We start from the raw sequence: 24,859 nt of genomic DNA on the forward strand, positions 1-24,859 counted from the left end.
CTTGCTTTACACATACTTGATCTAATCAAAAAAGGGGATTAATTAAGGAAAATGAGACACAGAAGTAACAAAGACAATACAGAATTCCTGGAAATGCAACAGTCAGAAAAGAAATTAAAAATAATACCAGAAAATATAATTCAAGTACAATTCAGAACATAACAGAAAACAACAAATTCTGAAAATTATCAGACAGGGGTTATATAAAAATAATAAATGGAATGCAAAATTGAAAAATAAGAAATGAATAGTATAATACAAAAGAGAAGAAATAATATAAATATATAGCTAGTTTTATAGAGACCTATATACTGGCAAGGAAACAGATATACAACCTCTACTATATTTAGATGAGGCTGATAAAGAACCACCAATCGTGATGGAAGAATTATGGAAGGTCCTGGAGATGATTACATACTAGCAGAGCACATAGAATCATGCGATTCACAGTTTCATATGGATATGTTCAATGATATTTTAACTACAGGAAAACTGCAGTGTCAAAAATCACTGATTATCTTATTACATAAAAAGCACAGCAGAGATGATATCAATAAATATAAACCAGTCAGTGTGCTTAGATCTATTATATTAAATAGAATCACAGTATTTTGGATGATGAACAGCCATATGAACAAGCAGGATTCATAGCAAGATTCTCTATGTTAGATCATATTCAGACTATTAACCAACTAATAGGGGAAAAATGAATGCAATCTTCCTGCATATTTAGTGTTTGTATATTTTGAAAATAATGGCAAATATCTGTTGGATTTCTGCTCAGGACATGGACTGGTTATTACTAACACCATGTTCCAACAACACAAATTCACAAGGAGAGAAGAGGCAAGGAATAAGAAAAGTCTCACTGACTATGTTATTGTTGATATTGATGTTATATCCATGGTGCAGAACACCAGAGTGTACAGAGGATTTGAAATTGGAAGCGATCACTATTTAGTCATGAGCAGGATAAAATTGAATTTCATATTGAAAAGAATAACATGTAAGAAAGTTTTAAAGCGAATAAAAGTTGAGCAGCTCTCAGATGTGAACTGTAGACTAAAATACACAAAGATTATTGAAGACAAAATGAAAGAGAGAACAGGAACCAAACCTTGGAGATTCAGTGGCAAGCCTTGAAGAAAACCCCGATTGATTCAGCTAGAGAGGCATGTGGTGAAGTTGCCTGCAAGGATAGAAAAATTAGAACTCCATGGTGGACACAGGAAGTTAAAGAGGCAGTGAAGGAAAAGAAGAAAGCATATCAAAAGTTCCAGGCAAATAAGTCAGCTTGTGCTCTTAGAGAATACAGAGACAAATGTAAGAAAGCTAAACACTGTGTAAAACTGGCTAAACAAAAGTCATGGGAGGACTTTGGCAAGAACATCAAAAATAAATATCAAGAAGGTGGCAAAATATTCTGGAGGTTTTTGAAGAAGATTAGGAATGGAGGAAAGAGTGCTGTAAAAGGAGTTAGAGATGATAAAGGTGACATGAAAATGGGAGAAAAAGATATCCTTGAAGTATGGAGTAATTACTTTGAAAAACTGCTAAATGAAACAAGCAGTGAAGACAGCACAGTGGTAAAACACTGACCAGGCACGCAGTCAGGAATACATATCCATACTTGAACTAGATAAAGTCATCAAAGGCTTGAAATGTGGAAAGGCAGCAGGAGTAGATGATATTCGACCAGAAATGCTGAAGTATGGTGGTATGAGAGTCTTACAGTGGCTGCACTGCATAGTTCAGAAAGCCTGGACAGAGGGACGAATTCCCGATGATTGGAGTAGAGCTCTCATAGTACCCATATATAAAAAGGGAAATAAAACTGCATGTGAGAATTACAGAGGTATTTCCCTACTGAGTGTTCCTGCCAAGATCTATGCAAGTATACTTGAGAAACGGTTGAGAAGAATTGTGGAAGAAAAGCTTGGTGAAGAACAAGCTGGATTCAGGCCAATAGAGGCTGTCAGGATCAGATCTTCACTTTACGACAAATAGTCGAGAAAGCATGGGAATATAACAAAGATCTGTATTTAAGTTTTGTCGATCTGGAAAAGGCATATGACAAGGTGCCAAGAGAGAAGCTATTCAATACGCTGCAGTTATATGGTGTCAATGGGGCATTATATCAAGCAATACTTAGTCTTTATTTGAGTTGTAAGTCAGCAGTTAGAATTGAAGGAAGTACAGGAAGATGGTTTAATGTTAAATCTGGTGTCAGACAAGGATGTACATTATCTCCTCTGTTATTCATTATCTATATGGATCACATTATGAAGGAAAGTGGTATTAAACATGATATCAAAATTGGAGATGTTAATGTCAGCTCTTTGCTTTATGCGGATGATTATACTTCTAAATAAATCCGCTACTAGTCTGCGAGATTCACTGACTAAATTGAATAACTGTTGTAATCGATATGGTATGAAGGTCAGCAATAAAAAGACAAAGACAATGAAAATAGGCAGAATCATTGAAAATGTCAACTGTGTTGTGAATGGAGAACCTGTGGAACAAGTAAAACATTTCAGCTACTTAGGCACGATTTTTACTGAAGATGGTAAATTACATATAGAAATAGACAACAGAATCAACAAAGCTGGTATGGTAGGAAGTCAATTGAATAAATTCATATGGAATAAGAGAGAAATTAGCTGTATACAAGACAGTGTTCAAACCAGTTTTTACTTATGGATCTTAGAAGTGGGTCAGTAGTAAAACAGTTGACCAAAGACTAGAGACCGCAGATATGAGATAATAAATTTAGTTTAAGTCTTTATCCAAGTGTGAGCAAACAAAGGATTAAACTAAATTTATTATACTCTAACCAAGTGAAAAATAAACTTCAACGCAGATATGAGAGTCCTGAGAAAGATTAGAGGCGTGAACAGATGGTATCAATGGCAATATCATTAAAAACAAGGATATTAGGAAAGAACTTGATATTGTCAGCATCCAGGAATGCATTAGCAGAGCTAATCTCAGGTGGTATGGCCACTTAAACAGAATGGGCGAGAAAAGATTAGCAAAACAAGTGTTCTCTGCCAGTTTGGCAGAGAACACTTGTTTTCTGCCAAACTGGCAGAAGAAGAAGACCCAGAAGACCCTTCTGATGCCAGATATTCAGCAACCTCCCTCCTCTCTTTAATCAAGCTAATAGGTCTGTGCTTATTGCAATCCATCATTCCTGTAGTCTTGGGAATAGGAACAAAAATAGATCTTACAAAGTCTTTAGATATCCTATCCTCCTCCAGGCTACTATTAAAAACAATGAATAGAAGTTTTATTCCTTCCTTTCCCAATGCCTTCAGCAGCTCCCATTGAATATCATCCACTCTCAGAGCTTTCCTATCCTTTATTCTTTTGATGGCCGCATCGGTTTCCCATTCCTTAATTTCTGGGGTACCATCATTATTTTCTATCTGATCAACATTCCTGATTATCTCCATCTCCATAAAGTTCTGTTACATAATTCTTCCACCTCATCATTTTCCCCCCAACAAGATCTTTCCTCTTTCATCCTTCCAAGTACTGCTTTTTGTACTTCTCTTCTTCCCTGAATTCAAGTTCAAGCTTCATAGACCTTTCTCATATCCTCTGCTGTATCATTTTCCTCTATTTCCTTGCAGACCTAATTGAGCCAGTCTTCCTTTGCCTTTTTAGCCAGAAATTTTACTTCTTTACTGATCTCTTTATATCTGACATGGGCTTCGTCGTCATTCTTATTCTTCCATTTTCTACTTTCATCCATTTTTTCTATCACTTCCTCAGTAATCCAAGGCTTTCTCCCTCTCCTCTCTGCCTCATCCAGAAGACCTTTAGAACATTCCTTAATTTTCTTTCTTAACACGTTCGCTGCCAATTACGAGTATACTCGTATGTCAATTTACCGACCTCCTATGCCAAACACGAGTTAACCCTTAGTATAATTACCTTAATTTGGACCCTTGGATTCTGAATAAAGTGGAGAGCACGTCTGGGGGCTTGATAGAAGGGAAATAATTTCAACTAAAATATAGTATATTATGTATGTGCTTCAGAAGCCAACTACGAATATACTCATATGTCGATTACCAACCTCCTATGCCAAGCGCGAGCTAATCCGTAGTATAACACGTAATTTGTACATCAATTTAAAACTGATAAAAATCAATAAAAATAATAAACTGAAATCAATAAAATAAAAATCAATTTATTCAAATTACGAATGATACACTTTAAAACAATTTTCCACACACAATGGTGATTTTTCCTGGCAAACAGGACAATAATAACAAGTTTCACGTCGTTGTTTGTTTTGTGTACATACTCGGCATGGCTTTGTCGGCGAATATTTTTTTCTGTAGGTGGTAAAATTTCCAAATAATGAATGAATGCATATTGCCAATTCTTTCGTAAGGGGGAATAATAAGAAAGCATTTGATCAAAAAGACCAAATTATAGTCCCTAACGATATTTGGTTTTAATTGAATTTTACCATTCCGATTTTTTGCTTCAACCATTTAAAATTTGTGCATATTTGAAATGGAAAGAACTTCCCTCTTATCCTTCCATTTGCAATGATGAATTCATTAAATTCATCATCGCTCATATTAGCATAAACTTCTAATTCTTTATCAGTAAGTTTTCTTTTACTGGTCATGGCGAAACTCAAGGTTTTTAGAGACTAGACACAATAAACACATTCGTCAGCGCATGTAATATATGGGTGGGGGTGATACGAGATTACTCGTAGTTGGCGTATATGAAACAAAATTCTGTCTGATAAGCCGGCTATGCGATTACTCGTAGTGACCTTGAAGACGCGAAAGCGCTTGGTGTGCGGGAACAACTATGCCTAAGGAGCGTGGCAGCGAACGTGTTAAATCAGTCCAGATTACTTCCAAGGGTCTATCAGTATCAATATTCCTGACCTTATTTTCTAGTTCAGCTTGATATTTCTCTTTGATATCTTTTCTTTTTAGTCCATCAATTCTTATTCTACTAGTTGCATTTTCTTGATTTATTTGTTTTAATCTGATCTTTTACTTTAATAGTGAGCAGGTTATGATCACTATTACAGTCTGCTCCAGGATAAGTTTATGCATTTTTTATTATATTTCTATATCTTGAGTTAATTAGTATATAATCAATCTGATTTTTCACTTCTTCACCTCTCTGTCTAGATGCTCTCCAAGTATAGTCTTCTCTCGTATTGAAGCCAGGTGTTAGTCACTATCAATTCGTGTCTTCTACAAACTCCACCAATCTGTCTCTCCCTTTCATTTCTATCTTCCAAGCCCCAAGGGCCCATCCTCTCTTCCTTTCCCGATCTTAGCATTCATATCTCCCATTACTATCAGTATATCTCTGTTAATTTTCAAATGTAAACATTCATATATTTGTTGGTAGATCTCTTCAACTGCTTCATCTATATGTAGGCAGGTATACTTGAATTATTAGGATATTTCTATGTTTGGCTTTTATTCTCAAAGCAATTATTCTTTCAGATCTCTGCCAATACCCCTCCACCATGTCAGTTATCCTTTTATCCAGCATTATTCCAACACCCCTTTGATGTTCTTTTCTTCCCGAGTAAATAAATCTAAATCCATCATCTGTTCTTATATCTCCTGTTCCTTTCCATCTAACCTCTGAGATTCCAAGAATTGATATCTTCATTCTTTTTATTTCTCTGATCACACTGGCCATCATCCCTGCTTGATACATCGAGTTAACAAGTCAGGTGCCCATGTCAATATTTTCCTTGAGGTTCATTCTCTTATGCTGTGTCCTTACATCTCTGGTAGCATACTGTACAAAGCCAGACCCAAGGGTCCCAATCTGTTCTTGTGTATAATTCATTCTTCTGTCTTGACTTGTTCATCATTACTTGGAGAAAGAGAAAAAGTATGCAAGATAGTTCCTCCGTTGCCTTCCATGCAGCTTGGTGGGTTGGAAATTTCCTTCCAACTAGATATAATGGCTATACTGCCATGACCCGGTATCTTCAGCTTGGGTACCCTGGGATCGCCAGTTCCTGTGCCCACTTAGGTGTGTCCCTAGGGTGGCATTCTGGATATTCTACGACCAAGTGGAAGGAACTGCCATGGGAAGACAACTCTCCCCTGCTCTAACCAGATCTTTTATTTAGAGTATCTAGAAAACATCCTCTTTTCATCCATACAACCTTAACCATCATTTTGGTTTCAGTATACTAGCATACTGATGACATTTTTGCAGTGTGGCCTCTCAATAAAGAAACTTTACCAATGTGTTTTGCTACTATAAATTCTTTACATCCTCATATTAAATTCACCATGGAAATTGAAAGACAAATTATCTTTTCTAGAAGTTCTTCTCGTGCACTCACCATCAGATGATTTAACCATATCGGTTTATCGAAAGCATACTTTCACTGGACGCTACACTCTTCAACAATCTGCACACCATCCTTTTCAAAAGAAAGGAATCATAAAGTCTTTAATTCAACAAGCTAAGACAAATTGTTCGACTCCTCAATTACAGGAAGAATTCTTGAACTCTCAAACATCGAACGATATATGCCATTAACTGGCTTCTCTTAGGAACTACACAACATCTGTGACTTCTACAAACCTAACCCAAACAAGAAGGAAACAGTTTACTGAGTTCCAATCCCATATATTTCTGGCATTTCAGAACCAATTTCCAGAATTCTAAAGAAATAAGATTTAGTAGCTACTTTTATACCCATCAATACACTCTCAACTTATCCCCCCCCCTCTTCAAATGATAAACGCTCTCTGATGTCTCTCCCAGGTGTATACCAAGTTCCTTGTGACTGCCATCTATACTACTTTGGACAAACTGGATGCTCAATAGAAAAGAGAATACAAGAACATCAATCATATATTTAGTACATAAAATCTGACAAATCTGGATTGGCTCAATGCACAATAGACACAGACCACAATATTCTTTGGTATGAAACACACCTACTACAATCACAGTCGATTCAAATTCGAACATTTATTTAAGGAGGGTGCTGAAGCCTTGTTTCACCACCCAAACTTGAATTGGAATGACTGCCTATGGTTATCAAAAAAATGAGAGTTTGATTAGAATAACTCATCATAATTTTTTTTTTTTTTTTTTAATACTTACTATTAAAACCAAGAATGGTATTTTATGTAGTCATAAGGTCTCAAGAAACTAACAAGATGGTGTATCTAACAGGTGATCTGTAGAGATCTCTAATTTTTTCTAAAAAAATTATATTATATGGATATTATTTCTGGGAAAACTCCCAAGTTACTCCTCTTAAACTATTATATTTACGGCTATCTTGCCGGCTTCTGTTTAGGAGTGCCTCTGTTTAAATGTCGTAGGCTTTTTACTCACTGATTCTTAGGGCCTTGTAGATGTATATTTACCAACAAATATATGTAACATAAAGGAAGAGAAATTTACACATACCTTTTTCCTGGGTGCTGTGGCTTGTATTCATTCTGTAGTGTGGCTTGTCTTCTTACTGCAGTTACGGCGTTTTGGAAGGAAGTGTGTGTGTGTGGGGGGGGGAATCTTAGGCAATGTCTGAGAATTAAAATAAAAAAAAAACCATTTTTTTGTATAATATATATATATACACATACATATTATATTATTAGGGATGGGTGGAGTGTTTTTTATATAGGGTGGGAAAGGGTGAAAGGGGTCGAAAACAACAACTGATTTTTAAGGGGGGAAAGGGGTTGATGGGGTTGCGATCCGTTTAGACTATGCTTGGTCATCGTCTGAACTCATGGAGGAAGTGGATGCTATGCTAGTGGTTTGGTGTTTCTGCCTTTGAAGTGTTTGTGTTTTCGCTTATTGGTCGGGGTTGTGACCTCAATTTTATGTTGTGAAGCTTCCAAACCTTGGAGATTATGTAGGGCCGGTGGACGTTGATAGAGTTCATGTCACATTTTATGGCTATTGTTTCAGATATTCTAAGCATTGTTTCATTGTCTTGTCTGTCTATTATGATGACCTTGTCGATTTGCAGGGCATATTTTTGTTCAAGGGCATGAACAGCTATTTCTGTTTTCCCTGAGCTTTGTATTCAATTTTTCTTTTTGATGTTGCATTTTTTAGTGTTTAAATGTTCTGGAATAGGGATGTTACAATCACGGAAGTGTTCTTGTAGTAGTCTTGCCCATAAAGACCTGATGGTGGAACCTGTGTAGGTGATATCACAGTCTCTTTGGCAGGCAAATTTATAGACTACGTTGTGGTGTTCAAATCTTTCTTTTTTGTGTGTGAGATTTAGTGGGTTTTAGGAGATTTGCCAATTTTTGGTTTGTGGTGAATACCAGTTTGTAGTCAGTATGTTTGAAGATGTATTTGTAGGCTTTGTATGTGTTCTGGGTGTATGGCAGTTTGATAATTTTTTGTGTATGGAAGTCGGGGTTGGGTTGTTTTGGCCGTCCTGTTTGCATAATTTATTAGTTGTGTGGGATAGTTGCGATTTTTGAAGGTCTGTGTTAGTTTTTTTATTTCTGTGTTCAGATTACTATGATCGGTTAAAAACTTTTAAGCATTTATGAATTGTGATAAGATGACCGATTTTTTAACAGAATATGGATGGTATGAGTGGAAATGGAGGTAGTTTCAAATATGCGAGGTTTTGTGGTATATTTTTGTGGCTATTTTGTTGTTAGTTCTGATTAATGTCAAGTCCTTAAACAGTTACAGCAACAGCCTAAAATTCACCAGAGAAACCGAACAGAACAAATCCGTCAATTCTTAAACTTGACATTAATCAGAATTAACAACAAAATAGCCACGAAAATGTACCACAAACCCTCGCAATATTGGAAACTACCTCCAATTCCACTCATACCATCCATATTCTGTTAAAAAAATCGGTCATCTTATCACAATTCATAAATGCTCACAAGTTTTCAACCAATCATAGTCATTTCAACACAGAAATAAAAAACTAACACAGATCTTCAAAAATCGCAACTATCCCACACAACTAATAAATTACGCAAACAGGATGGCCAAAACAACCCAAGTACCAAAACAAACTTTCCAACACAAAAAATTATCAAACTGCCATACACTCAGAACACATACAAAGCCTACAAATACATCTTCAAACATACTGACTACAAACTGGTATTCACCACAAACCAAAAACTGGCAAATCTCCTAAAACCCACTAAATCTCACACACAAAAAGAAAGGTTTGAACACCACAACATAGTCTATAAATTTCCCTGCCAAAAAGACTGTGATATCACCTACACAGGTTCCGCCATCTTTATGGGCAGGACTACAAGAACACTTCCGTGATTGTAACATCCCTATTCCAGAAAATTTAAACACTAAAAAACGCAGCATCAAAAAGAAAAATCTAATACAAAGCACAGGGAAAACAGAAATAGCTGTTCACGCTCTTGAACAAAAACATACCCTGCAAATCGACAAGGCCATCATTATAGACAGACAAGACAATGAAACAATGCTTAGAATGTTGAAAGTTCATTTTTCACTTGGTTAGACTATAATAAATTTAGTTTAATCCTTTATCCAAGTGTGATGTTGTGCCTGAAAATATCTTCAGGACTGAATATGGTGTTGTACTACCTTACTGGGGTAAGATAGTACAACACCGGCAACTCGTAGCAACGGTGGACCAAGCTAACAACCCTCCTATTCCAGTATCTCCCATAATGCAAAACACATCTCCTTGCGGATATGTATAATATTATGCATTAAGGCCCTCGCTATTGCTTCTGCCTGGTATCTCCACCTCTGGGCCAGACTACCACTGAAGAGACCTCAATAAAGGTCGAAACTAGTCCGGGTAGTGGCCAATCCCTTAATGCATAACATTATACATATCCACAAGGAGATGTGTTTTGCATTATGGGAGATACTGGGATAGGAGAGTTGTTAGCTTGGTCCACCTGTGCTACGAGTTGCCCGGTGTTGTACTACCTTACCCAGTAAGGTAGTACAACACCATATTCAGTCCTGAAGATATTTTCAGGTGCAAACTTTGTTTGCTCACACTTGGATAAAGGATTAAACTAAATTTATTATAATGCTTAGAATATCGGAAACAATAGCCATAAAATGTGATGCGAACTCTATCAACGTCCACCGGCCCTACATAATCTCCGAGGTTTGGAAGCTTCACAACGTAAAATTGATTTCACAACCTCGACCAATAGGCGATAACACAAACACTTCAAAGGCAGAAACACCAAACCGACCTGACATAGCATCCACTTCCTCCATGAGTTCAGACGACGCCCAAGCATAGTCGAAACGGATCGCACCCCCATCAACCCCCTTCCCCCCTCTAAAAATCAGTTGCTGTTTTCAACCCCTTTCACCCTTTCCCACCCTATATAAAAAATGCTCCGCCCATCCCTAATAAAATAATATATATGTATATATATATATATTACACAAAAAAAACGGGTTTTTTCTATTTTAATTCTCACACACTGCCTAAGATCCCCCCCCACATATACTTTCTTCCAAAACTCCATAACTGCAGTAGTTTGCACACCACAGAAAGAAGACAAGCCACAACACCCAGGAAAAAGGTATGTGTAAATTTCTCTTCCTTTATGCTACATATATTTGTTGGTAAACATAGATCTACAATGCCCTAAGAATCCGTGAGTAAAAAGCCAATGACAATTAAACAGGGGCACTCCTAAACAGAAACAAGCAAAATCGCCGTAAATATAATAATTATATTATCGTTTTTTTTAAATTTATTTTTTATATATTGTTATGATTAGACTTTTCCCTCAGTTAGAAGATAATGTTATTGGAAATATAACATCATGCGGCTTATTCTATTTAAAATAAATCCATTGTTTGCATTTTACTTTTATCAACTGCTTTTTGCCACTGAAGATGGTCTGTAATTTTCAGAATGAAATATATGACCTTATAATAAATTATTACCTTTACCTTTTGTTTATATGTAAATAATTCATAAAACTATGGCTCTAGTTTCTCTAAAAGAAATAAAAATGTTTTTCATGCACATGTGGGCTGGCAAAAATGAGAGGAAACATTACTCACAATGCATGAGTTGAGGTTGAGATTCGACCATGGAAGCATGCTATTTCTACAAAGAAAGAGACCCTAAAATCCATAACCAAGTGTCTTGAAATTACTAGTGCTCAGCACAGATAAAGCATGGACCATCAGTTTTGCTTTTGCATATGTTGGATTTTTCCTTTTGGGGGAAATGTGGATAGCCTCTAAAAAATATCCAATACGTTTTCAATGTGAATTCAGTCTAGAATAGTTGACATTTAAATAATTTGGATTATATTACTATGATTTCTCCACTATTTGTTGCAGAGTGAAAATCTGTTCTTGACTACTTCTATATGGCTAGAACCCAGCTTGTTCTTCTGAGTCTCTCTTCCACCATTTTTTTTTTTTTTTTTTTGCCTCTTAAATATGCTTGCATATATCTTACCTGGAACACTTAGTAGAGAAATTCCTCTGTAATTCGCACATTCAGCTTTATTCCCAATTTTACAGATTAGAACTATGACAGCTCAATTCTAGTCACCTGGAATTTGACTTTCTGACCCAGGTCCTATGAATTATGCAGTATAGCCATTGAAAAACTTTTATACCTTCATATTTGAGCATTTCTGGTTGAATGTTATTTACTTCAATTGTGTTTCCACATTTCAAGCTTTGGATAGCTTTTTATTCTTGAGTACAGATATGTACTTCGGTTTGCATTCTGGAATATTTTCCACTACTGTGATGTCACTGATTGTTTCGTTTAATAGACATTCAAAGTAATCGCTCCAGACATCTAGAATATTGTTATCTTTAATTTTCATGTCACCTTTATCATCTTTGATTGCTTTTGCACTTCTCTAAGCTTATTCAACAGCCTCCAGAATGTTTCTGCCACCTTACTGATATTTATCTTCTATATTGTTATCAAAGTAACAATTTAGCTATTATCTGTTACTTTCATGCATAGTTTTGTAATCCTACATTTTTTCTTTGCATTCTTTTATAGCATCTGCCAACCTTTTTGGTAAAACCTTTTGGTATGCTTTCTTCTTTTACAAGACTGTTTCTTTAACTTTTTGTGTCCACCAAAGTGTTCTTATTTTTCTATATTTGCACATGCCTCCCTAGCTGAACCAATCAATGTTTTCTTCAAAATTTGCTCCTGAGACTCAAAAGTTGAATTCTTGTTTTCAAACTGTTTTCTTTTTTCCTGAATAATGTTTGTATAGCTGAGTCTGCAGTTCAGCTGCAAAATCTGCTTAACTATAATTATTTTTAAAACTTTCTCACATATTGTTCTTTTCAATGTGATATTCATTTTTATCCTATTTAAAATTAACTAACAATTACTTCCAATTTCCAATCATTTGTATACTCTTGTGTCCTGAACCAGCATGAAGATATCACCATTAACAATACATACTGAAGTAAGTTTCATAGCTTACACATGCAACAAAAATTATATAGAATTTATTCAAAAATTCCAATATATTTCATCCAATGTTATGTGGATTGTCAGAGAGATAGACCATTAACTACATTCAAAAGATCGATCAAAATAATGAGTAATAAATCATGCTTACATTATCTCATGTCTTGGTTACAGTTTAAGTATACATTACACTATTAGAGTTCAAAGGAACAATTTAGTAGGTTGTGTAGATTAAAAAAATAACTTATAAACAATTAATAGTGATCACTTCCCAAAACTTGGTTACTGATCGGTTCAAACAATTTTTGGGAAGTGATCACTATTAATTGTTCATAAGTTCTTCGGAGTTTTTTTTTTTAAATTAATAATTATTCAATTTTTTTTTTTTTTTTTTTTTTTTTTTTTTTTTTTTTTTTTTTTTAAATCTATGCAACTTACTACAATTGTTCCTTTGAACTCAAAAGTGTGATTATCATGTACTTAGCTGTGATGGATACACGAGCTAATATACGCATGATGTGCGACTTTGATTCATCTTTTGAGTGTAATTAATGGTATATATTCTTGATAATATCCACATAACACTGAATGAAATATAATGGAATTTTTGAATAAATACTACATAATATTTGCAACATGTGTAAGCTATGAACTTTACTTTAATATCTCGATGAGTCTTTGGACTCCCTGGAGGTATCAAAATAATAATAATAATAATGTCTAGTGCATATTCTATTAAAGCTATTAACAATAACATAGTGAGACTTATTCTTGTATATTCTCTTCACAAACTTGTGCACATCTTTATGTTGGAACACAGTGTAATGACTAGTCCATATCCTGAGCAGAGATCTGGCATGTATATACCATTATTATTTGCCTTTTCCTTTTCTTCAAATTTTCCCAAAAACATTTCCATATGCCTCACAGGAATAATTTGCTACTCTGCTATTTAGATCTCCAACAAACCACTTTTTCTGTTTTCTTTATGTCAGATACCTACTAATGACTCAAAAAATTCCTCCACTTCTTTCTTAGAAGCGCCTCTATGATCTATCTGTAAAGAAACATGCTAACGAAGTAATATCCCAGAGAATGAGGTTAATTTACATTCAGCAGTATGCGAGTTATGATGTGTAGAGTGAAGTACTTTTTCTTTTTACTTTTCTTTGTAACTCCAATGAATTAAAGACAACAAGAAAAGTGGCCATCCCACATCGACTCGAACTCAAGAAAACTCTGCCACTGTTGCAGAGTTCATGAAGAACAAGCATTGATCACATCACAGATCATAGTGGAAGTGATCTTCACAGTCTGAGTTAAGATTTGGAGAAGAGGTAATTGTTTGCATGCTTTGTCCCACACGCTTTGACAGTTGAGCAAAAAGATCAAGTTAGATCTTGTCAGGACGTTATTGCGATGATGGATGTGGACGAAACTTTCTTTGACAAAAATCATTACAGGATAAATTTGGTGTTTTACATATGATCCCAAAACAAAGCGACAGAATTATGAATAGGTTGGTGAGACATCTCCCAGATTGAAGAAACTGAGATTGCAAAAGTCACACACTAAAATGTTGACAATTTTTCTTGACAAGCAAGGTGAAGGTGCACAAAGAAGTCATACTGGAGGGGAAAAGAATGAATACAGAATTTTATAAATAAGTTATGGATTGCCTCCTGAAATGCAGTTAATTCATCATGCTGCATTCCAGTCGCAAGATTTTTTTCCAGTTGCATAATAACACGCCTACTCACAAAGCTGCAAATGTGTGTCGCTTTTTGACACACAAAATTATCCCCCTCCTTTATCATACACCTTACTCATCAGATTTATCCTCTCTCAACTATTTTGAAAATGAAGCTGAAAGGATACCAATTTGCGAATGTTCCAGCTATCCAAAAAGATATAACTGATGAATTAAAGACAATCAAACAAGTGGAATTTTCTCCAGCTGTCCAAAAACTGTACAACCGCACTAAAGCCTGTATAAACACCAATGGATTGTATTTTGAATAACAAATGTGTTTTATGTTTCTCTCATTTGTTTTTGATTTTTTTATAATTTTTGTCCTAAAAACTTATGGAATGCAATGTAAGTTGCATTGTTCATATCCATATTTTGAAGTTTGTCCACATAACTAATTGAAATTGCCTTCAAATCAAGAAGTTTATCATCATGTTTGGTGTTGAATGCTATTGCTACTCCTTCCTTTCATTGACTGCCATTACCCAAATAAAATATTATATACTTATTTAGTAGTATCTCACCTTTTTTTTGTCTTTTGTCTCAGTAATGCCAATTATGTCCATGTAGTACTTTTCCAGTTCTTCTGCAAGTTCGGTTTCCTTTCCATTAATACTTTTTATGTTGATGGATCCCATCTTTAGTGCTTCTGACATTAGACATGTTCTTCATCTTCTAGATGACAAGTTGGAGTCAACGGGGCTGACAGCGAATCTCTACTTTGTAATGTGCAACATGGGTTAACTAAAGAAAGGTCATGTTTTAGCAACTTGCTTGCATTCTATAACAATGTTATCATTGAACTAGACAAGGGGAATACACCATGATACTTTTGGATTTTGCTAAGGCTTTTGACAGAATACAGCATGGTAGACTGTTGCATAAATTGGAGAATATGGGTTTGCATCACAGAATATTAGTGTGGATACGAGGATGGATGGCTGACTGACAGATATCAAAAAGTGTTATGGGGGATGTGAGTCTGCAAGGTTTAAGGTAACAAGTGGTGAACCACAAGGATCAGTGCTTGGTCCACTGTTATTCAATCTATACATTAATGATATCGGGAAGGATTTGACAAGCGACATACAGCTGTTTGCTGATGATGCAAAGATAGGTAGGGTAATCAGGAATGCTGCTGATATGCAGTCTTGCAGAATAATTTGAATAGGCTGGAACTGTGGGCATGGGAAAATGGATGTCAGTTCAATGTAATCTCATTCACTTCGGCATGATTAGATATCCAATGTCGTATTATATTGATGGGATTATGCTAGAAGAAAATGATGAGACTAGGGATCTTGGAGTGTTAGTAGATAGGAAGTTGAGGTTCAGGGGCCAGGTAGCAAAGATTGCAAATACAACTCAAGATAATTGCAATGCTGAAAAGAACGTTCACATGTAAAGGAACATTTTGCTTCAGGAACGTTAAAAAGCATAATTGATAAGGATGTCATTTTGCCCCTTTACAAGGCCTTGATATGACCTCACTTGGGCTATTGTGCACAGGTCTGGTCTCCTGGATTCTATTGTGATTCAGAGATACTGGAGAAAAGTGCAAAGCAGTGTGTTAAAAATGATATCAGGATTATGGAATACTGATTATGAAGACAGATTGAGAATTTGTAGACTGCAGGCACTAGCAAACAGGAGAAAGAGGAGTGATATGATCGAGACTTACAAACTTCTGAAAGAGTCATACACGATTTCAATTGATGGAATTTTTCAATTCATGGAAGGTGGGGAAAGGACAAGAGGGCATCCTTGGAAGCTAAGAAGGGGATGAGGGATAGATTTTTCTCTCACAGGGTGGGGCGTGATTGGAATAGATTATCATTGGATGTTGTGAGTGTAAGCAGTGTGAATGAATTGAAGAATAAGTATGATAACGGGGAATGTAGTATGTGGCCTCCCTCGATGAGTCCCTGACTCCATGGAGGTATCTCTTAATAATAATATAATTCTAAGCTTCATCAACAGCCTACAGAATATGCTGACACCTCGAGTTCTTTATTTTCTTACCTGAGCTATTGTGCACAGGTCTGGTCTCCTGGATTCTATTGTGATTCAGATATACTGGAGAAAAGTGCAAAGGAGAGTGTTAAAAATGATATCAGGATTATGGAATACTGATTATGAAGACAGATTGAGAATTTATAGACTGCAGACACCAGCAAACAGGAGAAGGAGGAGTGATATGATTAAGCCTTACAAACTTCTGAAAGGGTCATACACGATTTCAATTGATGGAATTTTTCAATTCATGGAAGGTGGGGAAAGGACTAGAGGGCATCCTTGGAAGCTAAGAAGGGGATGAGGGATAGATTTTTCTCTCACAGGGTGGTGTGGTGCATGATTGGAATAGATTGTCATTGGATGTTGTTAGTGTAAGCAGTGTGAATGAATTTAAGAATAAGTAGGATAGCTGGTGCGTGTAGTATGTGGCCTCCCTCGATGAGTCCCTGACTCCTGGGAGGTCTCTCTTAATAATAATAATATAATTCTAAGCTTCATCATCAGCCTACAGAATATGCTGACACCTCGAGTTCTTTATTTTCTTACCACTCTTCCCATGGCTTCTGATTAGTTACTTGTACATCATCATCACAAACCATGGACACAGTGCCCATAGGTGTCTGATGCCATGTTGACTACATTGTCCCAGTTAGGTCTGCTCATTGCGGCATGAGTTAATTCTTGAAGAGTTACTCCACACCAGTCTTTAATATTGTCGGCCCACTCACAATGAGGACTACCTCTGACATTTGCTCTACTCATTAGGCCAAACACCAACGACTAACTTTCTGTCATTTGAGATTCTACAAATATATCCAAGCTTCAATTTTCTTTGTGTGACTTTTTGAAAGGCTCTTTTAATTGTATCCTTCTGAACACTTCTTCATTTCTTATCTTCTGAGTCCATCCAATTCATAGAATTTTACGATAACGCTCTCTTTAAAAAGTCAGTATTCATTTCCCCAATTTCTTTGTCATTATCCAAGTTTCACAACCATACTAAAACGTACTGCTAAAGATGCAGGTTTCAAGAACGCTTAGTTTGGTTTTTAAGCTGATATTTCTACTCTTCCAAATTTTGTCCATGGATTTTAGTGCTGTTAAAGCCTTTGTAGGCCTAATTTTAATTTCTTTTTCACAGTTTAGATCATGTGTTATACAACTTCCAAGATAGGTAAACTGTTCCACATTCTCTTCAATCTTCCTTTCACCAGAAACTATTGCTTTTGTCTTTTCTATATTCATCTTCAATCCGTATCTTTTACCTTCTCTATTTAGATTATGAATCATTTGCTCAAGTTTCATTTAGTCTTCTTCAAGTAAAACAATGTCATCTGCAAAGCACAGGTGGTTGAGTCCTATTCCATTACTTGAGATTCCTCTGTCCTCATTTCTGATTCTGTCCAACAATCTCTCCAAGTATGAAATGATGATACTTTACATACATCTTTCTTATGTTTTTAACAGTATTCTCTCATACAGATACATACATGACATACACGCTGACTTGTTAAGAATGATGGGTCCACCATGAAGCTCTCATTTTTCTATCCTTGCAAACAACTTCACATCTTCCTAGCTGAATCAGTGTTCCCCACCCCAGAGTCTGTCGCTAACTCTCCAAGGTTTGATTCTTGTTTTCAAATGCTTTCATTCTTTCTTTATTAACATCTCTATAGCTACAGTTCACCTATGAAAGCTGCTCAACTTTAGTTTCTCAAAACTTTTGCATATATTTTTCTTTCTGATATGAAATTCATCTCTTACTTAATAATCTGACGAATTTCTGGAAACCTGAAATGGCTTGAAAAACCCTGTGTTTAGTCTCTAAAGCAGAATTTATATATTACACAAACAAAATATATAAAGTGAAAGTAAATAAAATAAAAATTAATTAAATTTAAAAAAAAACACGCATAGGTTTTTTTTTTTTTTTTTTTTTTTTTTTTTTTTTTTTTTTTTACACAACTATAGGTTTACACAACCTTTTGTATTTGAGAATTACATGAAAAAAATAAACAAATTAATTAATTAATAAAAATTCCTGAAGCAAAAAGCATAATTAAAATTACCAACAGTGAATAAGTTACCACATTACTTCTCACTCACACAGAATCTTATGGCAGCATGATATATAGCATAATTAGACAAAATACTTCATTTCTGTTTTAATGACTAGCAGATCTGACAAATGCTAAACTATATGAACAAAAAAAAAAATAGATGATTATGCTTTAGCAAATATTTTCCATTTCTGAGTGTATGATTTGTGATCTCCATTCATGTTAACTTGTAACTAAAAATTAGCAGCTGATTATTTTTTAAAAATACATATGAAAGAGTTCCACACATACTTGAACATTTTCAAAAATAAACATAACACAATATTTGATATAGAACTTAACATGCCAAAAACAGAGTGGAAATAACTTTGAAGGTAAAAAAATTCATGAACATAAAAATATACACCATACAGTAAGAATAAAACATGAATATGTCAAATTACAAAGACAATGAATTAAAAACTATCATCATCATCATCAAATTCCTGATATATATATCTTCTAAGGGTGTACAGGATATGATAGTACTACATGAAAAATTACATCATTACTAACATCCTATCTACAATTTTCCTCCAAATCACTCTGTTACCTGTCAAGACTCCAACGTTATCATATCTTATATTTCTATCTACTAAGGCACTTTTTACTGTATCAATCCACCTTTATCTTAGTCTTCCTCTGGGTCTTTTTCCTACCAACCTGGCAGAGAACACTTGTTTTGCTAATCTTTCTTCGCCCATTCTATTTAAGTGACCATACCACCTGAGATTAGCTCTGCTAACACATTCCTGGATGCTGACAATGTCAAGTTCTTTCCTAATATCCTAATTTTTAATATGATATTGCTATTGATACCATCTGTTCATGCCCCTAATCTTTCTCAGGACAATCATATCTGCAGTCTCTAGTCTGTTGCTGGCAATACTGCCAAAAATGGAGCATATCATTAAGATGAGATTTTGTGTTTTAAGGTAGTAGTTCAGAACGAGTAATGTAAATATTAATGAATTGTGTTAATACAGAGGATTCCTACTACAAGATTTCCTAAAATTCTCCAAAAAGTAGAAGAAAAAATACAAACAGGAAGACCTAGAAGGAAATGGAGAGTAAACATCAAAAGTACAAGTAGCCTGAACTCTTAAAGAAATTAGAAATATAAGATCTAATAATGTTGGAGTCTTGACAAGTAACAGACTGATTTGGAGGAAAATTGTAGATAGGAAGTTAGTAATGATGTAATTTTTTTCATGTAGTACTATCATATCCTGTACACCCCTTGAGGGTACATAGCAGGAATTTGATGATGATGATGGTTCTAGACAGATTAGACCAGAAAGTTACTGTTCAAGGTAATCTCATCCTTCCTTAGGTGGATGGGGAGGAGGTTGATTTATCTATTTTGTTCTGTTTCCTTGAACTGGTGTAAAAGTTTTAATTTTTTTTTTTTTATAATGTTGGAATGGGATCAATGATAAGTTTTTTTATTAACTATTTTATAAGTACTGGATCACTAACACCTAATATTTTATTATAGTAATCAGTTTTGTCAATAATGACAATAACATTGCTTTTATTTGCTTTGCTGATAATAATACTAATGCTATTTTATATTTAATGAAATGTTTTATAGTTTGTGAGAGATGGGGAGAAATGGTTTTGAAATTGTTTTGCTATTATTGATATCATTTACCTTTTTCAAAAACATCCTTTTGGGTCATTTTCTAGTTTGGTTTGTGCCTCAATGTATTCTTTTCTAGGGAAAATTTTAAGAGTAAACATCAAAATTGAATCCTTTGCTGATTAAGACTATTTCATCTGAAGAAAGTATATAGATGATAGATCGATTAATTATAACTAATTAATTATGCTATGTTTGTTAGCAGAGTGAAGCTTGGGAAGAACATCTCCATTGGTATTGCTAAATTTGCTAGATTAATTATAATTATATTATGATACTGTTATGCAGGAATTACTGTTAATTTAATGACTGGATCTGGTTAGAAAAATTCCTTGGAGCCTAAAAGATGTTTTATGCAATTTTTATTTCTAAGGATTTTTTTTTTTTTTGTGTTTCTTTTCTTTATGTTGTATCTGTTATTTAAAAATAGTTTCATTTTAATGTTACTGAGAAGAAATTGATTACCTTGCATCTTGGCAAACTTCAGAAAAACATTATGCATGTGATACTTTGCCTATTGCATTATGCAAGAGGCAAACTCATAGTCAGGTTTCACAAGAATAGTGAATAAGAGATATTTTTTAAAATAGCCTACAAGGAAGAGTTAAAATCTGCAAAAGAGTTGAAATCTGCAAAGAAAACAATATATTAAAATTTAGGATTTTCTGAAATCACATTTATGTAGTTCCTAAGATTAGATAAGAAAGCACAAATAGCAAAGCTTTATTGTAATGGAGCTCCCCCCTCTACAAAGAGATCTGGCAAATACCCACCTCGACTACTGCCTTAAACCAAGAAAACATATGCCTTAAAGATATCTTCCATTTTCAGCAATATCCTCCAAAAACTAATAGATTATACCATTCATACAGCCTAAAAGCGTGTGTTCTCATTCTAAACACAACATACCAAAAACTGAAAGTCTTAAAATTCTCCTATATTCAAAACATTAACAAATCCATCAAATGCATCTTCAAATACTCTAATTACAAAATTGTCTTCACCAACAGTAATAAGCTACAAACGTACTAAAACATAAAACCATAATAACGCAAACCGACATATTACCTATGGCATAATGTTCTTTATAAATTTAACTGCCAATCTGGATGCAATAACTCCTATATCAGATCCACTACTTGTTCCTCAAAGTTATGCTTAATTGAGCATCACTGGAATTGCAATATTCCTATACCAGACTATTTACATCCCACTACAAAGAAAAAAATATAAACAAAAGTAAATTAGCAATATCAACAAAAAATCCCATTACTGAAATAGTATTATTGTCATACAATTAACTCCCTCCCCAAGAAATCACGGTCACCATTACCGACTCCCAAGAAAATGAAAGCTGATTAATCAATCAACCAATATGAAATTAACATGCAAAGAACCTATGTAATCTCAGCCTGATGAAAATGACATAAGATAAACAACACCCTTTACTTTCAAATTAACTAAACTCCACTTAATACCTCACCTTGCAAATCATGGCAAGCTCATAACTAGTTTTCACTGTCTAAAATCTGATGAGTGCCACCACAGCACAACTGGAAAAATGATGGTATATTGCACTCTGTGATTGGAAAAGATCTGAGTTTGATTCTTGTCATGACGGGAGGAATCTTTATGTGGCCTTTTTTTTTTTCAATTGAAGGTGAATTAGCTGATCTCATATGGAGGTAGTAGTCCCCCCCCCCAAAAAAAAAAAAAACTCATGGGTTTTCATCCTGCATGCAGGCAAATCGTCCATGGGAACACACACAACTTGCAGACAAAATATACTACTGGTGGTGGTGAATGATAGATGGCTTTACCTGTTGATGGTAGTAGTGTCATATATAGCTGGAGGTTTAAGTAAAGGAGAGGGTGAGTTGTGTTCCTTCCCTGCCTCAATGAGTCCAAGGATTCCTTGGAGGTGTCATATAATAATAATAAAATTCAATAAAATGGAGCACAGTGTCATTTACATTGATGTCTGTCATGTATATAATTATACAGTTTTTTTTGTTGTTGTTATTGTTTTATCTAGTTCTTAACCTTTCCATAGTTTTATTCATTTTTTTATTTATTTATTTTTTAACTTTGGTGTCTTCATAATTTGCCTTTATTCACGTTTTCTGCTGTTTGATGTGCTCATTTATTGGTTCTTCATCTGCAACGTCTATTTCAAGTTCCATATTATTTTTGGTTCATTTATAAAGTTATTTATTGCACCGTTTTTATCTGGGAAAATATCCAGCTATCTAATTAGTACTCTTCCCAAAAAATTAATAAATAAACTATTAATTTTTAGTCTACAAGATGGCATACAGGAGAAGCTTCATTACCATAAAGCCTTGCTATTTTGACTTTATTATCTAATATTAAGGGTTACATGAAATGTGATTTCACACAATCCTAAATAACTATGTATATTATAATTACTGATAAATTCATTTCTTCAGTTTCAGCTCATTTAGGACACTGAAATGTGAAACTACTTCCAAAAAATTAATGCCATGCTTGGAATGGAAGATAATTATACTTATCTACAATAGCATTATATGAAACATCCTTACCTGTAAGTGGAAGAAAAGGTATCTATCATTATCCAACAATTCCGGATGAAGTCGATTTACCAGAGCTATGGCATCCTGTATTCTGCCATTCTGAATAGCATCTCTTATTTTAATTCGCTCATCTAACGTATCCAGTTCTACAGCAGGCTGGATCCCAGATTCTAATCTAAACTTTTCAGCAGCTTCCTTAAATCCTTCTAAAATTATAGAAATTGAGGTCAGCTGTATATAATTATAGTACACACTTTGGAGGCTTGTAGTAGATCCTTTGAATTTTCTAGAAATAAGTATCAACAAAGACATGCAAACTTGAAACATTATATTACAATAGATAAATGTTTTGACCATATCCAGAGTTGAAACTCAAAAAGACATCACTTACTACAAACAAAGAAACAGAAAATTAAGGTAGTCACGAATTCAGTGATTCTTATTGTCTAAAATTGTTATATTCCTCGGTGAAGCAACCTTAATGTATATTTTAACATGCCATAACAAGCTGATCTTCAAAATTTTTAAAATCAAATCATGTTAAGGTCTTTGCTATCTCTGTCATTTCCAGATATAACCTATGAGATCTGAATCTGGATGTGAAAAGTAGTTGGTCCTATAAGATTTAACAAAGTGATTATCAACAATAGCATGAAGAACTAAGCCAAATTTAAGCTTAAGTAAACAAATGCACTAGAGCAGGGTTTCCCAAAGCAGGCTCCACAAATCTTGTTTACAACCATTCACTTATTTTTTTTATTTTTTTTAATTAATGAATCAAATGTGATATTTGTTTGTTTTATAGCTATTTTTTTTTTAAGTCAGCAGACAACACAGGTAGTTGCCATTTGCCTCCATCACACATGATAAGTAAAATTTTATAGCAAGAGATTAGCCAGAGATTTTAGGGGCAGAGTTTAAGGCTTTTGATTTTCCCATTCATTTTACTGTACTTTGTATTTGTTCTACTGTGTTGCTGGTAGTGTCAATAGAAACCTTGAGTAATCATTTGTGAAAAATTCTAATTTATCTAGGAGGTATTCAGGAAAAGGTTTTATGAAAGATTCTAATCATTAGGAGCATGTTATAATTCTGCCATATTTGTTGGTGAATGAGTTCAAGGTTAGTTAGTTGGTCAAAAAACTTGTGTTTGTGGTTTCCCCTGATTATATATTTATTTCCATTATGTTTAAGTGTTTATTAGTACGTGAGCACCCAGGGGCAGCATTTAAGAAAATGAAATAATTCTACCCTTTAAAATGGATAAGTGGTTGAAAATTAACAAATGTAATGAGAGTTGAAGTAGTTAAAATGCAACGAGTGACAGTAATGCTCAACCTGTTGAAAACATGTCATCTTCTTTATCATCCATCAAAGCTCCAATAACACAATAAAAGAAGTACAGAAAGTACTAAGAAGAGAAAATATCATGATAGTTACTTGAGTTTTGGCTTCACTTGGGCTGGTAATGAGGAGGAACCAAACAGACTTTGTGTTGAATGCGAGACAATTCTAAATAACAGTAGTCTTTTTCCTATGAAACTTAAGCAACATTTAGAAACTAGGCACTCTCATGTAAAATCAAACTATTGATAATTTCAGAAGAATGTGTCAGGAACTAAAAGAAAGGAAAGCAATCTTGCGATCATTTGTAAGGATTAGAAATGTGCTCTTATTGTTTCCTATAAAATTAGTCTTCGAATAGCAAAACAAGATGAGGCCCATACAATTACTGAAAATGTAATCAAATCTTGTGCAAAAGATTTAGTGGAGTGTATGATAGGTGAAAAATTTGTTCAAAACATAAATAACTGTGTATCCTTTTCTAATAATACAATTTCTAGACGAATTGGTGACATGCCTGATAAAATAATTAGGAGAATAAAGTTGAGCCAAACTTTTTCCCTCCAAATGGATGAATCCACAGATGTTACAGATTTAGCCATATTATTTGTATTTGTTTGTTATATCCATGATTTTAGCATTGAGGAAGATTCGTTACTGTGCAAACTTTTAGAAACTCATACTAAATCGAATCTTTTATCGAGGAGCATAACATTTCATGGCAATACTGCTCAAGTGTATGTACTGATGGAGCTGCAGCCATGGTGGGCAAATATTCATATGCCGAAATCAGATATTGTCAGATATAAAAATTCAGATATTGTAAATGTCTACTGCTTTCTACATCGACATGCTCTTGCAACAAAGCAAATGTCATCTTATTTAACTGAAATAATTAATGATGTTACAAAAATTGTTAACTTTATCAAAGCCAGACCACTTAATTCTAGGATTTTTAGTTTATTATGAAGATATAAGAAGCATACATAA

General features: G+C 34.5%; 1 protein-coding gene across 1 annotated transcript in view; it reads right to left on the reverse strand.

Moving 5' to 3' along the window:
* LOC150097437 (glucose-induced degradation protein 8 homolog) overlaps positions 1-24,859 on the reverse strand; it is a 96,758-nt gene that overhangs the window by 26,397 nt on the left and 45,502 nt on the right. The window contains exon 3 of the mRNA XM_090406795.1: positions 22,535-22,731. Within this exon, the coding sequence (XP_090262921.1) occupies positions 22,535-22,731 (197 nt within the window). The remainder of the gene's footprint in view (positions 1-22,534; positions 22,732-24,859) is intronic.

The sequence above is a fragment of the Typopeltis vanoorti genome, chromosome 17 (assembly GCF_054136105.1).
Source record: "Typopeltis vanoorti isolate ZY-2024b chromosome 17, IOZ_Tvanoo_1.0, whole genome shotgun sequence".
NCBI lineage: Eukaryota > Metazoa > Arthropoda > Arachnida > Uropygi > Thelyphonidae > Typopeltis > Typopeltis vanoorti.